Source organism: Thamnophis elegans, chromosome 7 (genome assembly GCF_009769535.1).
Source record: "Thamnophis elegans isolate rThaEle1 chromosome 7, rThaEle1.pri, whole genome shotgun sequence".
NCBI classification, from domain to species: domain Eukaryota; kingdom Metazoa; phylum Chordata; class Lepidosauria; order Squamata; family Colubridae; genus Thamnophis; species Thamnophis elegans.
In genome coordinates, this window is record NC_045547.1 from 35,246,907 (window position 1) to 35,265,803 (window position 18,897).

The 18,897-nt window shown below is 37.9% G+C and overlaps 1 protein-coding gene across 1 annotated transcript in view; it reads left to right on the top strand.

Annotated features, from left to right (window-relative positions):
* The first annotated feature begins 228 nt into the window (after nt 1–228).
* The window catches only part of AGBL3 (ATP/GTP binding protein like 3), a 37,150-nt gene continuing 18,481 nt past the window's right edge, over nt 229–18,897 (top strand). The window contains exons 1-6 of the mRNA XM_032220932.1: nt 229–319; nt 2,441–2,501; nt 5,754–5,936; nt 8,512–8,619; nt 11,094–11,241; nt 17,953–18,735. Of these exons, the coding sequence (XP_032076823.1) occupies nt 254–319; nt 2,441–2,501; nt 5,754–5,936; nt 8,512–8,619; nt 11,094–11,241; nt 17,953–18,735 (1,349 nt within the window). The 5' untranslated portion in view covers nt 229–253. The remainder of the gene's footprint in view (nt 320–2,440; nt 2,502–5,753; nt 5,937–8,511; nt 8,620–11,093; nt 11,242–17,952; nt 18,736–18,897) is intronic.

Consider the following 18,897-nt stretch of genomic DNA (forward strand, 5'->3'; position numbering starts at 1 on the left):
TTTAATTAGTCTGTTTCAGTGGTATTTTAATGATTGCTTCTTTAAACTGTACTTTTAATCTTTGGTTTTTAATCATTTTATTTGTGTTTTTACAGTATGTTATACTACTATACTGAAAGCTTTCAATAGCTTGACTAACATGTTTTTAGAAATATTAACAAAGGAGACTGTATATTTGCAGTGTTCAATATAATAGATTTTGATTATGTTTCAGTCTGTGGAGGAAAAATAAAGGGCCTGGTTTCAGAAGATTATGTCCGAAGATTCAAATAAGGTCAAGCAGTACATACAACAATTAACGAGTGAAAATTACAACTCAGTATGTTTAACCTTCAGTTTTGTATATTCTTCTAACATTTAATTAATTAATTACTGGGTTTGTATGCACTTTAAACTTAGCTAATTCTAAGCTATATAGTCCATTTATTTGTTAAAGGAAATATACAGTAGATAACTATTCCTCTCCTACTTGTATATTTCCTCATACGCATTTAAATTGTATTTGCCTAGGCAGTAGATACCATAACAATTATTTAAAATATACAGTGCGTACTTCCTTGTGTTATCTGTGCAATATTTTCTCCACATTACATTTTTTATATCCAATATTTTTTTAAATGTGCAGTTTATAAAATCCAAACCTGCTAATCCCAACATTGGGCCGAGGTGGCGCAGTGGTTAAATGCAGCACTGCAGGCTACTGCTAGATCAGCAGTTCAGCGGTTCAAATCTCACCGGCTCAGGGTTGACTCAGCCTTCCATCCTTCCGAGGTGGGTAAAATGAGGACCCAGATTGTTGGGGGCAATATGCTGACTCTCTGTAAACCGCTTAGAGAGGGCTGAAAGCCCTATGAAGCGGTATATGTCTACTGCTATTGCTATTGCTATTGTACTGCCTCTTACAGAAATGTATTGCATTTAAGCTATTATCGAATATATGTAGCCATTCTCCTAGCCAAATGCCACATATCCAGACACAGAATCGTTTTCCATAAATAATTATCACATTTCCTAGTGCTTAATAACTTTAGTAGAAAACAGCATCTATTCATATTTACTTCTTTACTACTATCATTTTTATGTACCTCCATTCAAGTCTCAAGGCAGTTCATGATCTAATAGAAACAACAGAATAATAAAGCAATTATCTAACAAACAATATAAATTTATAAAAATATATCTCAGTCATTCCTTAGCAGCCCAGACGTGAGAACTTGTTTGGAATATTCCGTTCCAAATACTATACAAGACAGGATCATCTTTATAGCCTCATTAATAGGCCATAATGTCAATAGCCTTTTTCAACCCAAATGATAAAATGTTGCAGGGGAAGGAGCTGGCACTGAGAAGGTCTGCTTCTAGACCAGGAATGTCAAATTCTTGTCATCAAGACAATGTCACGTGATGTATTGGGACTTTTCCCCCCATTTGGTAAACTCGGCATGGGCTTGGCCAGCATGTGATGCATCTGGCCTGCGGGCCGTGAGTTTGACAGCCCTGTTCTATACCTTCAACCTCCTGATATCTAAGAAAGTAACCTCAACATCCTCTCAGCCTGTTCGTACCAGATGGGTAAAATCTACCAGACGGGCAAAATCAAATATAGTATTTCAGAGACAGAAATCTTAATTCATAGTAATCTTGCCTTATCCAATAATATAAGATGTATTGAATTACATTTCCTTCCCCTACCACCCCTATGAGATGCTGAGACTACTGTGATATGAATTGTAGTCTATTGTGTACAACTAAAAGATATGCATAGTTTGGCTTAAGTACCGTATTACTCTCTGCTTTGATCTCTAGCAATCCACGCTGTGTTCTTTACCAATGGTACACTGGGATTAACCTGTATTTATTTATCTAGGAAACATATGACTACCTTATACATGATAATCCCAGGCAGCTCACAATAACATTGAATAGATATATAGCTAATATAGCAATACATTTCTATAAGAATTCCACAACATATTTATATGCCACAACATCCAAACAACTTTACATTTATAATTAGATTAGCTGTTCTCATTCCATCCTAGCCCAATACCTGGGTAAAGAACCAAATCTTCATTGCTCTCTAGAAAGCTAATAAAGTGGGAGCCCTCTGAATCTCAAAGGGGAGATTTTTCAAAAGGGCTGGGACTAACATGAAAGCATGTCTGAGATCCCACCATATGGCAACATTTAAGAGAAAGGACTGGAGCACATTCACCCTATTTGATGCCATAGGACAGGCCATCCTAATATGCATATTTTCCATATTGTATTCCAAAGCCCCGAATCTATTTTTCTTTTTACCTCATTATTATTATTTTTTAGTTTTGTCCTACAAAATTAATAATAAAGCATGAATTTTAATAGTTATTTTTACCAAATTGTTAATTTTCATTTTGCAGGAAAGAATCACATTTTCTCTTTTATTTTATTTGTATTTTAGGATGAGGATTCCTTTATCCCATACGGAGCAGAAGATCTTGAGCAGTGTGCATTTGTTGCAGGTCTGATTAGTCCTATTTCTTGCAAACTGAGGGTACATAAATATGGGTAATATTAAAAATGAATTGCCATGTAGGTGTAGCAAAAGGTTGGCATACATAATGCCTTCTAAATATATTGGAACACATCTGAAGCAATTGTGTTCACTTTTTTTGTGGATGAATTATCTCTTATACTAAGAAATAAACATATCTGTATGCTCATCATAATTGGAATTTTAATTAGTAGCCCAGAAAAGGAATTAAGAAAGTATGGAGCCAAGGTGGCGCAGTGGTTAAATGCAGCACTGCAGGCTACTGCTAGATCAGCAGGTCAGCGGTTCAAATCTCACCGGCTCAGGGTTGACTCAGCCTTCCATCCTTCCGAGGTGGGTAAAATGAGGACCCAGATTGTTGGGGGCAATATGCTGACTCTCTGTAAACCGCTTAGAGAGGCCTGAAAGGCCTATGAAGCGGTATATAAGTCTACTACTGCTATTGCTATAAGTATAATCTACATATGTTAAACCATAAGATCATAAGAAAATATATCGAATTCTAGTTTACACAACAATATTTACTGTCTGTTGTTATTTTATTATTTATACTTGTTAAGTACACCATTCCTATTGCATTCTGTTTCAATTTTTCTGATATATCTAATATCCAGTGGACTGGGAATGGAAGTATGTTCTACTTCATTCAGCAAACATTTATTCCTTGCAAAAACCATGTAATTCCTGCTTTCTGCCAGCATTTGTACATCTTCAGATTTCCTCAATTGTTTTCTTACCTTAATCAAACAATTCTGCAAGGTGTACACATTCATCTATTTCATCTAGCTTTAGCCATTTATGTAGCATATGGAATAATTCACTACATTTTCCCTGACAAAAACTACCATATTTTTCGGAGTATAAGACACACTGGAGTATAAGACACACCAAGATTTTGAAGAGGCAAATTGGAAAAAACAAGTTTTTGCACTCTGCAGACCTCCCAAAAATGGCCTGTTTTTTTGTCAAAAAAAAAGTGCATGCCAAGCCTTTAAGAGGCTTGTAGAATGCTCCTGGGGACTGGAGGGGCAAAAATGAGCAAAAAATAGCCCATTTTTCACTCATATTTGCTCTCCCCAGCCCCCAGGAGCACTCTGGAAGCCTCCTAAAGGCTATGCACAGCCATTTTTGCAAAGGGGGCGGAGTTTTGGGTGGCCAAAAATGCTGCATTCAGTGTGTAAGATGCACCCAGATTTTCACTCTCTTTTGGGGGGGGAGGTGCGTCTTATACTCCAAAAAATACAGTAATTACTATAGTATTTGATACATTAATTTTCAGAGTTACATGTCTTGTTATAAATTGATATCATCCAAGTTCTAAAAAACATAACATCATCTGCATTAAGAGATATATGTATATTCACATTTCCAACCAATACACCTCTAGTGTGTCAGACTCCAAATGCCAAGAAAGGCACACACAAGTTTTTCTAAACAGTTTCCTTTATCATTCTCATCCTATAGACAGAAATCTTGCCAAACTAAAGCAGACTTACTTGCACTATTAAAATATACTCTGAGAACTCTTGGGGATGAACTGTTTTAATTCTTTCTCTCCCACACAAACTTAGTTTTCTTTTGCTCCTCTGGAATGCACACCCTCCCTCCTGGGAATTTGGGCTACATTCCACCACAAATGTCACCAAAAGCATTCTGTCTATATTTACTTATAAATACATTAAAAACTATTACATATCACATGCACTACATTCAGCAGTTACCATCATCTCCATTGTTAGACAAAACATACCAAAATTCAAGCTTATTATTATCATATATTTTATCTGAGTAAACATGTGCACAATTAATTTCCTTTCTCACATTGCTACATTTCTCAGTGACTTGCTGGAAAAAAAAACATGGCTTGGGTATACACATCCCACAAAAAGGCTCTTTCTAACATTCCATCATTTCAGTTTATCACTTTTAATTCCATTCATTCCACTCATGGTTCCTAACTGAAGATTTCTTTTCCATACTTCAATTTTGATTCAATTTCCATCAGAATAGTTCTAAATTTTCTATGCTCCTTCATTTTCACTATTTTTGTTCTTTTTACTGCATTTTTGGCAATCTTTTTTCTGCAAACTATAAATATGTTACTACCATCCAGTATAATTCCATCATTGCCTCGCCTGTTTCATCATTCTGTCAGGTTTCCTTTTTCATACTTCTCATTCGAAGAATAACTCCACGGTCTTCTATGGCACTCTTAATATTTTTTTAATTCTTTTTTCACTTTTCACAGTTCTTTAAGTCCACTTTCACTCATTCTGCTGGGAGATTAATCTATATTCTAATAGCTTTTTCATACTTACATGTTTTATTCCTGTCATTTCCTTTCCACTTTCTTCCTTCAAATTCATTTTTCTCAAGTTCTTGGACTACCAAACTGGTCTGTTCCACATTCAGAACTATTCTTGTTTGGGTCTTTAAATGTTCCAAATAATAGTAAAACAATCTGCATTAGATCATCTTGTTCTCATTCATTTATTCATGTTACATTACAGAATATTTTCTCCTAGTTGTATTGATTCAAAATGTTGCAACTTCAGTCATCTTTATTTTTCCACTGCCACTGTGCAATTCTCATCAAACAAGAATTATTTCAAATATACCCCCATCAAACTAGATAATACCATATAAATGTTTAACCCTTCACTCAAAGTCAAGCCTTATAAATTCTGCATTTGTTTTGTGGAGCAGTTTTTGTTGCTATTTTGGCTAATTTGCAGCTTTTGCAAAGTTTGCAATATGCCATAGTCATAAATAATATTTTTATTTGAGATATAGAGATGACAAGATTTTTGATTTGTTTGAGAAATACAATTCCAACATTAAAAAAAAACTCTTAAAACTAACAAAATAAGAATTTATTACCGTCTAAGATCAGATCCTAAAAATTAAATGCAATCTGCCACAACATCATAATGAATAACTTACTTCTTTTGTCAGATCTGAATGTGGAGGAGGCTTATAGCATTTAACAATCATATAAGTGATTTTGGGGCACTTAAGTTTTAGGAAAAACATTTGAATTCTATTAGTCAGATCAATTTATTTCTACTTATTCATAATATGTATTAAGTGCTGGGTTAAGTGTGAGAACACAATTCTATAGCTGTTTAAATCTACCACCCATGATTGCAGAGGGAAGGGTATTGAAACATCAAGCTCAAAATTGATCTGTGATCAACATATGTACATATTTGTCTTACAGATTCTTTTTGTGATCAACTTTTGCCACGGACCACACAGATTTTATTGGAATATAACTCTGGAAAATGGGTGCCACGACTTCGTGAACCACGAGATTTATATGGCCTTTCTTCTGCAGGAGATCTGCACTTAGTACGCTGGCCACATCAGTATGAAGTTATCAGAGAAAAAATTAAGCATATTGGTAAGTAATAATTTAACCTTTTCTAATGTGACATTTTATTGATAGGTAGGTCACAAAGAAATATTATTTCCAATATAGCACTCTCTGACTTGCTGCAACCACTTAAATATTTTTTTCTTGATTCATCACTTTGCATTGCTGCAGTTAATTCAGCTTTCAAATTTAAATGTAAACAAATGGAAAACTCCATTATAGGAGATTGGACATATTAAAAGAACAGTTTTAACAATTGACTATTCAACTACATCAAGCCTAAATATTCTCAAAAATTGTATATCTTTTTCTTGTCAGCAGAGCAATCCCATCCTCAGTTACAGTTCTATACTAGTTGGAAGAGGATAGGAGTGCAATTGTGCCTATTTGGATAATCCAATATTCATGAATGTGTTATTGCTCTTTGATTTGATCAACTTAACATTTCTTTGAATTAATTGCAATGGCAATGAAACACTGAAGTTAGACATGCAGATGGGTTTAAAGCATTGCAGTAGATAACAGCAGAGACTTCATGATGACACAAGCATTTTCTGGGATCACCAACCCTAATTTCCTTGCTCCAAGGACTTTTTAAAGAGAGAAGCATTTGCTCCAAAGGGTGACTGAAATAAGGAGAGACATCTAGAGAGATAGAATGTAATGCCATTGTTTTAGCCTTATCATCTCCGGCAGCAGGCCTCCCCTACAAAGGGAACTGACCATGGCAAAATAGAATACTAAATGAATACTTTGTTTTGGGTATCTTCTTTTAATTTAATTTCAGATACGGCAAGTGGGAAAAATCAAAATTAATTTAATACTCTTAAGATGACAAACCTGACCTTTTATTTTGAAGACTAGTCTGCTTTTGTGAATTTCCATTTTTTGTTGTGATTATAGGCCAACCTTGATAACTGGTTTTGAGAAGCTAAGAAAAGCCAGAATCTATTCAATATTTTGATTGTGAACACCAGGAAATTTCAGAACAGTAGATGGGGAAATTTTCTACATTGAAGCAATTAGTGGCAAATTGCTTCCTTATTATTCCAACTAAACGATATGGAAATGCCTATCTATCTACTTCCTAGAAATTGTGTTGGAAAGAAATTTCTATTTGTTGAAGGTTGCATTGGGCCTTAGCAAAAAGAATTGTGCAGGGGGTTTTTCTGCTAAAGTCTTGAGTTCCTCTGATGACACCTTCTGGCAAAAGCAGTCTTTTGCTATTTAAGATAAAATTGAATAACTTGAAGGTAGGTTACATAAACCTACCCCTACATATAACAAAGGAAGCATGTATAAAAAAAATATGCTAACATATTTTTAGTGGAATGAAGTCACTCCGTTTAGAAGCTCTTGTGGCATGATAGAATATTCTACCAGTACAAATACACTTGATTTTTTTAACTGGTCAACCAATATAACAACCAAATGTAAATGCACTGTACAAAATTTTACACAAGTATATAATTATTATATATTTCAGTATAATTACTATATTTTGTTATGGTTTTAAAAATTTCTACAGATTCTCTGAAAAAAAATCTGAACAGGAATATAATTAAAATAATTAATTAAAATACATTAAACCTATTTATAAAATACAGATTAAAGTAATAATGAAACCATAATAAAAAGTAAATATAACAAGGTCATAGTTGCAGAGTTGTACACACACGTTTCCCTGAAAATAAGACCAGTCTCATTTTCTTTTGGGCTCCAAAAAAAGCACTAGGGCTTATTTTTAGGGTGGGGGTGTCTTACTTTCCCCCCCATGTATAGGAGGCCCAATTCTGCTTGCTTGTGGTGAGGCAGGAGGCTGCGTGGCATGCGAATGCCGCTGCCACCGCGAGGCAAAGAGGCAGAGCTGCCCCACATGCCCATCACCACCTTCCCTCAGGGTCCCTGCCACCAGGTCACCCACACCCCGACACCTGCATCACCTTGTGGCGGTGGCTCCAGCAGCCTCGTCCAGCAGGAATCCCATGCAGCCACTTCTGCTTACTCGGGGCTGCAATGGAGCAGAAGGCTGAGCAACATGCTGGTGCCATGGCCATGAGGTAAGGCAGGGTGATGGTGGGTGCAACTGCCCTATGTGCCCTGCACTGGCTTACCTCAAGGCCCCCATATTTATGCCATGCATGACCTGAAATGCCTCGTGGCCGTAGCATCAGCACACCACTCAGCCTCCTGCTCCGTTGCAACCACAAGCAAGCAGAAGAAGTGGGCCAGCAGCCATGTGGACTCTTGCTGCACATGGCTGCTGGTGCTACCACCGTGAGGCAGGAGTCAGGCTATGGATGGCCTAGCTAAGGGGGCCCTGAGCTAAGCCAGTGCAGTGTTGTGGGGCAGCTCGATCACCCCTCACCTTGTCTCGTGGCCGTGGCACCACAAGGAACCAGACGGAATGGGTGGACGGCCATTTGCACAGGTTGTTCAGTAGAGTTGATTTTGGGGGTAGGGCTTATATTAGGTGCACAGGTAAAAAAAACATGCTAGGTCTCATTTTTGGGATAGGTCTTATTTTGAGGAAAACGGGATATTTTTATTTTTGGTTTTTAACACATCATTTTAAAGCTATTTTCTTTCTTTTTCTTTCCAGAATGGATTCCATCTCATCCGGAGCCTCTCTATAATCCCACAGGTTTAGAGATCGAGCCTCCGTGTCCAGATCCAGGGGAAGGTGCTGTCGTGTATTTATCAGATGAAGGTTTGACCACATTTTATTGAGAACACACATATAACTTAATTATTTACATCTTTATTGTACCAAATAAAATAGAATTCTACATGCACATTCTAATACAAAAGGCAAAAAAAGCTCTAGAATTTAGAATCATAAATTTTAGCAGCATAATCTTTGTAACACTAAATGTACAATTCTCAGCATTTTCCATAATCCATGCCACAATTCTTTTGAAGTATATTAGTTTTAATGAATTAATTTCTTTCTGCCAGAATTGGTTCTTTTCTTTGGTTATCCTTTTAGTTAATGTAACAGATTATTACTTTTTAAAAGGTTTTATTGTGCCAAGTAATAGGATCAGTGTTTTTGAAGATAATTCATACCCTGTTATCTCCTTAAGAGTTTAATCCAATCAAAACTATGGCTCTATTCCCTTTCCTTCCCTCCTCTCCCCTCCCTTGGTCTCCCCCTTCCCATTTTCAAGCATCCTCAGGATAGTGCTCTCTTATATATGTTTCTTGGCTACATTTACCTTTCTGTCATTCTTCTTATTGCTTCACTGAAATGATTTTAGATTTTAGATTTTTGAAGGATGAGAGAATAAAAGAGTAGTGGTGAAGATATGCCTTACGCAGTTATGGCTAAGGTGCTAATCAGTTTGATAAACAACCACATTCTGCTTTAATTATTCAAGTATTTTGTTTTTAAGTACTTGGCTTGAATAGAAAAATTGCATTTTTGATTGAATGCAGTGAATATCTCCTTAGCTTTTCCTGTCTATCTTCTACTCCCCCTTGAATTACTGTATGTCTTGAGCCCAATTTCTTGAAGTTCTTTTTTTCCCCCTTACAGGACCTTTATTAATCTAGAAGACTTTCCTTGTCATTATGTTTCCAACCAAATACGGTCCTGAGATTTCTTTTGCCAAATGAGCCCACAATACTTGCTGATGTCGTCAATCCCTCTTGTTTTAGGTCTCTTTCATGGACACTTTTTATCAAAATGGAATCCATTTTATGACCACCTGGCATCAGTTCTCTTGCTATGTGATCAGTCCATTTCCATTGCAATTCTTTTACTCCCTTGGTGATATTACATACTTTATTTTGTTCTTTAATACGCGTTCAGGTCTTTCTATCTTGTATTGTAATGCCAAGTGTTCTGACCCCCCTCGTTCCACACCAAAGCACACTCCGAGCCAAAGATACTTTATGCAATTTATTAACAGACAGACAGGTCCTTGGCAGCAAATCGGCACAGACAAGCTGGTCAGCAATCCAGCACAGATAAGCCCTGGCAGCAATCCAGCCTGCCAAGCTCACAAAAATGTTCTCCAACATTCATTCCTGTGTTGACTTCTGCAAGAGGGGCGTGTGCACAAGCAGTCTTTTTATACTCTGGAGAGGAGCCTAATGACCCCCAGCTGAGTGCAATTACCTCCTGTAACTGCGCAACTGTTCCTTACACCTAGTAGCTCTTCGGTGCCGGGCATCCAGGAACAACTCACTGCTGACCTCAGGCTCACACTCCCTTGTCTCCTCCCCACTGGTCCACGGCTCAGGCGCTTCCTGGTGGCCAACCAGCCTCTCTGCACCCTGCTCAGAGTCGGAACCCTGTCCAGGGTCCTCCACATCCTCCAGAGCCGACTCATAGGGCCCCTCACTGTCAGAGTCTGGTGGCAGCTCCAACAGCTCCTGCTGGGCCACAACAGCCAAGCATGTATCTTTTCATGGTTCTTTGCACCACTTTGTAGCTTTTGTATCTATTGTAAGGTTAGTGTCGTGTTTCACTGGCCTATGCTAGAGCAGGTAGCACACGCTGATTGAAAACTTCTCTCTTCAGGCATAGGGGAAGGTTGTTCCTGAAAATGCTTAGCTTGCTGACTGTCTGCCAACTACATTTAAGTTGCTGCTCAATTTCCTTCCTTGTATCGCCTTCTATTGAGATTCATAAATGTAGTTGTCTACAACTAATTATTCTCCAGATATATATTTTTTTCTTTCTTTGATGAATTTATTAAACATAATGTGACACTTTTTCAGCTTTATTTCTAAGACAAATGGTTTTCCTTCTTCATGCAGCTCGTTATGGGTCTTTGTAGTTCTTGGTCTTGTGAGAAGAGAACAACATCATCCAAAAATCTTAAGTGATTTAAATAGATTTAAATAGATTTTTATTCCATCTTTTTCCCTTCCTAGTTGCGAAATACTTCTTCAAGTCAGGCTGAGAAAAGGATAGGTGACGTTGCATCGCCTTGTCGTTCTATGTTGGTTTCCACTTTAAGTTCATTAAGGGAAATTGTTGCCATTGTTTTTTATATATTGATTGTAGTAACTTTATGTAAGCAATGTCTACACCTTGGTTGAGCAATGCATTAATTATTGCTTGCTGAAATACTGAGTCAAAAGGCTTTTCGTAATCAATGAAATATATTAAGAAAATGTTTTTTAACAATAATTTGCCACTGAAGATTAAGTATATTCTATTCCTCTCAACAGCCAATAAGGACCCCAACTTTAGATATTCTCGAATAGGGGGAAGTTTCCCTTCAAAGCAAGTGCTTCCTCAAACATGGAATGACTGGGATAATACTTTGATCTTTGAAGCACGATTTGAAAGTGGAAATCTGCAAAAAGTGGTCAAAATGTAAGTTGCTTCCCATTTAATTTGCAAAATAGTCCATTTTTCTGAGGCATTAAGCTAATCCTTGGTAGACCTTGAATTTAGACAGCATGAAATAAGATTCAAAGTCCAATTCACTGTTTTAGGAAAATAGTCATTATTAATAAATTGTACTTCATATTTTCTTCAATGGTCTTTGCTGATTTCCTGGCTGTCACAAATGAAGCAAAAAATAATACCTGCAGTCTAGATATGCATTTATAATACAGATAGTCCTCAACTTACAACAGTTTATTTAGTGACCATAGTTACAACGGCCCTGGAAAAAGTGACATGACCATTTTTCACTCTTAGAATTGTTGTAGCATCCCCTTGGTCACATGATCAAAATTCAGATGCTTGCCAAATGGTTCATACTTATGATCATTGCTGTGCCCCAAGGTCACGTGATCACCTTTTACCACCTCTGACAAGCAAAGTCAATGGGGAAGCCAGATTCATTTAACAACTATGGCAAGAAAAGTCATAAAATCAGGCAAAACCCATTTAACAAATGCCTCACTTAACAATAGAAATTTTGGGCACAATTGTGGTTGTAAGTTGAGGACTATCTGTATTTTAATTTTTTTATTCCATATTTTACATTTTTATCTCTTGGGCTTTTTAATCAAAATATGATGTGAATGTGCAATACGATAAATAATCTTCAATGGTAATTTAGCAAATACTGCCCAAGTACAGGATTTAAGTATTTATTACATCAATTTATACACAGTTCCATTTATGAAGATTCTAAATAGATTCTAAAATAATATAAGAACATTAAAAAGAAAAGAAACATTTAGTACAGTTACAAACGCACCATCATCAGTGGTAGCTTGGTGTGCTCGTTTTCCTCTGTAAAGCATAAGATCTAGCCAGCTGAAGCACTGTAATTTCTGCTCATATTGTATGGTTTGACAGGCATATTTTGTGCCTTCTGCCTATTACACCTGTTATGCTGCACCCTCGTCTTTTTCCACTTTTCTCTCTGCATTCATTCTCCCAACAGTTCAAGGGAATGATAGACATCCCATTTCTTCCCTCTTTGAACTTCACTGCATCCATCCATAACGGTAAAAGACAGACTAGAAATAAAAATTAAAATAAGCAAGAAAATAGTAAGAGTACACCTGTCTGACCTTGATGAATATAAATCACCTGGACCTGATGGATTGCATCCCAGGGTTCTGAAAGAGCTAGTAGATGTTTTCTCAGAACCACTTTATCATATCTTTAAAAAATCTTGGAGCACTGGGGATCTACCAGAGGATTGGAAAAGGGCTGATGTGGTTCCCAGCTTCAAAAAAAAGGTGAGGGGGACAGACCCAGGAAACTACAGACCAATCAGCCTAACATCAATACCTGGGAAGATACTGGGGGGGGGGGGGGGGGGGCAGATCTGTAAGCATCTAGAAACAAATAAAGTTATAACTAGTAGCCAGGTTTGTTAAAAATGGATCTTGCCAAACCAATCTTATTTCATTCTTTGACAAAGTGACTGAATTAGTAGACCAGCAAAATTCTGTGGACATAGTATATTTAGACTTCAGCAAGGCATTTGACAAAATAGACTACAACCTTCTACTTGGTAAGCTAGAAAAATGTGGGATAGACAGCATCACCACCAGATGGATTTGTACCTGGCTGGCAAACTGTATTAAATAAGTAGTCCTTAATGGTACCACATCCACATGGAGGGAAGTAAGCAATGGGTACCACAAGGTTCTGTTCTCGTACTCTTCAATATCTTCATAAATGACTTAGATGAGGGAATAGAAGGAGAACTCATCAAAATAGCAGATGACACTGAACTGGCTTCAATACCCCAGAAGACAAGCTCAGGATCCAAAAGATCTTGACAAATTTGAACAATGGGCCCTATCCAACAAAATTAAATTTAATATGGAGAAAAGCAGACTTTTACACCTGGACCAAAAAACCTAAAGGTACAAGTACAGATTAGGAGAAACCTGGCTTCAAAACAGTAACTGTGAGAGGGACCTTGGGGTCTTAGTGGATGATCACTTAAATATGAGTCAGATGTGTGGAGCAGCAGCCAAAAAAGTTAATACAATCCTTGATTGTATAAACAGAGGCATAGAATCAAAATCACATGAAGTTTTAGTATCGTGTAAGGCCTTGGTAAGACCACATCTGGAATACTGCATCCAGTTTTGATCACTACATCACAAAAAATACATTGAGACTTTGGAAAAAGTGCAAAGAAGAGCAACTGGAGGCTAAAACATAGAAAGATTGGAGGAATTGTGTTTGGCTAGTCTAGAAGGACTAGGGGTGACATAACAGCAGTATTCCAGTATTTGAAAGGCTGCCACAAAGAAGAGGGGGTCAATTTATTTTCCAAGCACTAGAGGGCAGGATAAGAAACAATGGATGGAAACTAATCAAGGAGAGAAGCAACCTGGAATTGAGGAGAAACTTCCCAACAGTGAGGACAATCAATGGGACAGCTTGCCTTCATACGTGGGTCCTTCATCTCTGGAGGTTTTTAAGAAGAGACTGGACAGTCACTTGTTTGAAATGGTATAGGATCTCCTGCTTGAGCAGGGAGCTGGATTAGAAGACTTCCTAAATACCTTCCAGCTCTATTCTGATTCTGAATCATCCAATTATCGCTTTGGAAAAGTCAGTATGAGCAATTCATTCATCTACATATGAGAATGCAATCCATTGCAGCCCACTCAACCTTCCTAACCCCCTATATACTGCTCTTATTTAAGTAAAAAAAAAGTTTCCCCACAATTATTATTTTAGAGGGGGAAACTACTACTACCCCTTATAACATCAGCATTTTTAATCTACCACAAACTCCAGTTCAGCCATCAGACCCTCTTCAATTCTGTATTTTCTCCTCCCAACAAACAAATCTACTGGGTGAGATCATTCGACGGCACGGGATAAAATACCATCAATATGCGGACGATACACAGTTGTATCTGTCCGCCCCGTGCCAACTCAGTGAAGCGGTTGACATGATGTGCCAGTGCCTGGAGGCTGTCAGAGTCTGGATGGGGGTTAACAAGCTTGTGCTCAATCCAGACAAGACCGAGTGGCTGTTGTGTTTCCCTCCCAAGAATTTGGTTAATATCCCATCACTCAGGCTGGGGGGTGAAAATTTACACCCCTCAGACAGGGCTCGCAACTTGGGAGTCCTCCTGGACCCACAGCTGACCTTAGAACACCATTTGTCGGCTGTGACCAGGGGGGCATTTGCCCAGGTTCGCCTGGTGCACCAGTTGCGTCCCTACCTGAACCGGGAGGCACTCGCAACAGTCACTCATGCCCTCGTGACCTCAAGACTGGACTACTGCAATGCGCTCTACATGGGGCAGCCCTTGAAGAGTATTCGGAGACTTCAACTTGTCCAGAACACAGCTGCACGAGCGATTGTGGGTGCACCTCGGTACACCCACGTTACACCTATCCTCCACGAGCTGCACTGGCTACCGATCAGTCTCCAGATACGCTTCAAAGTGCTAGTCGTAACTTATAAAGCCCTGCATGGTATTGGACCTGGGTACTTGAGAGACCGCCTGCTGCCAATTACCTCCCAAAGACCGATTATATCACACAGGGTTGGCCTCCTCCGGGTGCCATCTACTAGCCAATGCCACCTGGCTACTACCCGGGGGAGGGCCGTCTCTGTGGCAGCTCCGGCCCTCTGGAACGAACTCCCCGCAGAGATTCAGACCCTCACCTCTCTCCAGGCCTTCCGAAAAGCCGTCAAAACCTGGCTTTGCCGGCAGGCCTGGAGTTGATGAGTTCCCCTCCCCACTCGACCTGTGTGGTTGTGTGATTCTTGGCTATTTTTAATTATTGTATTGTGCTCTATGTTCCCCTTTCCCCTTTTGAGTTGTTCGCCGCCCTGGAGAAGGGCGGCATACAAATAAAATAAGTAAAAAATAAAAATAAAAAGTAAGTAAAATCCATTACCTTAGATTTTGAGTGACCTGAAAAATGAATTCTTATCCACTTCTCCTTGCTTCTATTTCTGGAGTCCAGGAAACTGCTGACCTAATTCCTTGACTACAGTTACTCCCTTTACTGAATGTCTTCCTGGAAGTAAGAAAGGGGTTGCCAGTGACAAACACAAATGTCAGATTCTGAGAAGACCTTTTAATAGCTTTGGGAATCAGCTGATGTGCATGCAGTAAATGTTAGCAATAGTAGCAGCAGTAATTCACACACAGCCCCACTAGACTCCAAACTGCATTTATAACATCAGCAATCTTTTTTCTTCTCTAAGACCACACCTGGCAGTTTCAAACAAAAGATTGTCCTTTTGAATCTCTTCAGTCACTTTATACTGCGTGCCCTCATACGAGCCGTCTTGCTTTTAATGTTCTTCTACATCCAATTTCCCTTCCTTATTATTTATTTCCATTTCTCCATCTCCAGAATCTTCTCTCCATACTCCTCTCCTTTCTGCATGGACCCTTTCACTTTTCTTGCCTTCACCTTCTCTGCATTTATAATTGCCCAATTGGCTTTCTTCCACAAAATTCTCTTATCTCTGTTTCAACCCAAACCATTTTATTAATTTATTTGATTAAGCTTTATCATGAGCAGCTTAGTTTAAAAATTATTTTTCTTCTGCAGCAGTATACCTATTGAGCTGTCAGTTCCTTTGTTACTAACTGCCAATCAGTCTATTTATATGCTTTATAAGACAAAGACAACAGCTAGTTGTCAGGAAAATAATGTTGTTTTTTCAAGTACAATTAACTCTGATTAGCAGAAATGCTGCTCTGCTTACCAAAATCTTTGTAAATGCTAAAAAAAACCCACCTAAATTAGGCATCCGTATTTTCTTGTAGAACTATTCCAATCCACAGCAGGAGCAGGAACATACATATTTATATTTGCCATACTTAGTATTTTAGAGGGAGGAATGAATATTATTTAAATTTTTAAGCAATTCTGAACTGGTAATGCACCTGAAATTGGATCCCAAAAATAACACAAGGTATTTGTGTATAGTTTGCACCACTACTGAGATCTGAGTGTTCACATTTGTAAACTTATCTTTGCACAATAAAGTAATAAAGCCTCCCATTGAACCTTGTTTGGGCATGGAGAGAAACTTGGATACCTAATTACTTCCACACAGATGTCAGCTTCTCTCATCTTTTTCAATTCCCTGTAGTACTTGGCATGTATCTCATTGTTCACTAACATCTACTGTTGCTCCCTCCAGCTGGACAGCTGGACTTTTAAAAGCTGGAAGCAACACATGCTTTGCCCTTGCTGTTCACCTCGCTATAATTAGCTTTACGTTAAAAAAAAAAAGAATCATTACTGTGGGAGTGACAGTTATTTATCCAATCAATAATAAAGGACAGACGAAGTCAAGGCACTTTAGCCCCTTGACTTCTGAAAAAGGAAAGAATCCCAGAGGTGGGTGGTGGAATGAGGTGGGAATTCCTGTCATTGGGAAACTACCCTACCCACCATTCTAGAGGACATTTTGAGACTGACATCATAGCATGAGAGCCAAACTTATTAATGATTTGGAGAGGCAAAAATATTATGGAGATAATTAGCTCAACTTTACAAGGTCCATAATGTTGTGAGGCATTGATCTCAGATTGGAGGGGACCTTGGACATTGAACTATAGATCAAGACTGGGCTAGTGAGGGCTGATAACTACTCATGAATTTCAAATATTCAGCTGGATTTTTTAAAATATGGGTTTTATTTCTTTATTTTTGCTTTCATTGAGTTGATGTATGCCCAGGTTGGGTATTCTAGATTTTTACTTATTTATTTGTATCCCATATTTATTATTTTTACAAACAACCCAAGGCAGTGAATATATCCAACACATTTTCCTCCTTCTATTTTCCCCACAAAAACCTTGTGAGGTAGGTTAGTCTGAGAGAGAGTGACTGGGCCACGGTCACCCAGTTGACTTTCATGGCTAAAACAGGACTTGAACTCACAATCTCTGGTGACTTAGTCACTAGACCAAACTTGCTTATGGAACCATATAGATTTGTAAATCACATTTGGAGGGTACCAAATTAAAAGCTTATTTTTCAAGTAAACCGTTAAAATAATCTCTGCCCTGAATTTCCACATGTATCCAAATTCTAATATTAAAACAATTTCTTGACATTTGTTATATAATCGAATTAAAAATGCCATTCCTGGGAAATTTAATACATACATATGTATGGTTTTACATCTGTAGCCTGTTTTACTTCTAGTAAATTCAGGACAGCAAACTTTATTTTTCTTTTTCCATTTATCCTTTTGTAGCAAACTTTATTTTTCCTTTTCCATTTATCCTGATAACTCTGCAAAGTAGATTAGCCTGATACATTGCAATGGGTTCCAGATTACTAAATGAATTTTGTGCCAGAATGAGGTTTGGATCTCTCATCACCCTCAATACCACTCAGTTTGTTTGTAACTCAGTATAAATGTTAGTGCTTATTTTTAAATGTTAAAATATGTCCATAAAAAAGTTCCATTCAAAGCTGAAATCAATAATTGACAATGGGACCCTGTAAATATAATTTCAAATAAATTTGGCTTTAAAAAAATATGTGTCGTTAAAAGGGATGAAGGAAATATGGAATGGTCAAATATGAATAAATGACATAACATAAATTACGTTCTATGTATAATTTATATTAAAAATATTTTTCTCCTTTTTCCCTTGCTAGTAATGATTTTGAATACCAGTTGACACTGCGTACTGATCTCTACACAAATAAGCACACCCAATGGTACTACTTCCAGGTTACCAACACCCAAGCAGGAATGCCTTACCGATTCACCATTGTCAACTTCACCAAGCCAACAAGTTTGTACAATCGTGGCATGCGCCCATTATTATATTCAGAAGCAGAAGCAAAGATCCACAAGGTGGGGTGGCAAAGGACAGGAGATCAAATCAAGTACTATAAAAACAATTTCAGCAATGATGGGCACCAATATTTTTCCTTGACATGGACTTTCCAGTTTCCACATGACAGGGATACTTGCTATTTTGCCCACTGCTATCCATACACTTACAGCAACCTGCAAGACTACTTGTCAGCCATCGCCAGAGACCCAAGGCGCTCAAAATTCTGCAAAATCCGTATATTATGTCATTCTCTGGCTAGGAATATAGTCTATGTTTTAACTATTACCAATCCCTTGAAAGATTTTAATAGGGAAAAATGCAAGTCAGCAGTCATTTTGACAGCAAGGGTGCATCCTGGTGAAACAAACAGTTCATGGATGATGAAGGGCTTTCTGGATTACCTTCTGGGGGATTCAGATAATGCGCAATTGCTCCGAGACACTTTTATTTTTAAAGTGGTACCGATGTTGAATCCAGATGGTGTGATTGTGGGCAATTATCGCTGCTCTTTAGCCGGCAAGGACTTGAATCGCAATTATAGATCAGAACTTAAAGAATCTTTCCCTTCTATTTGGTATACCCGCAGCATGATCAAAAGGTAAAAAGGTAACACAATCACTTCTATCTGCTTAATACATTTATTCTCTGTTCAATATTAGTTCACTATTAATGAATGCATGATTTTATTATCCAACCAGTTCCAGAGTTCAGAGATTACTGGTTTTTTTCTGTACAGTATGTAATTTTTATTGTAACTATT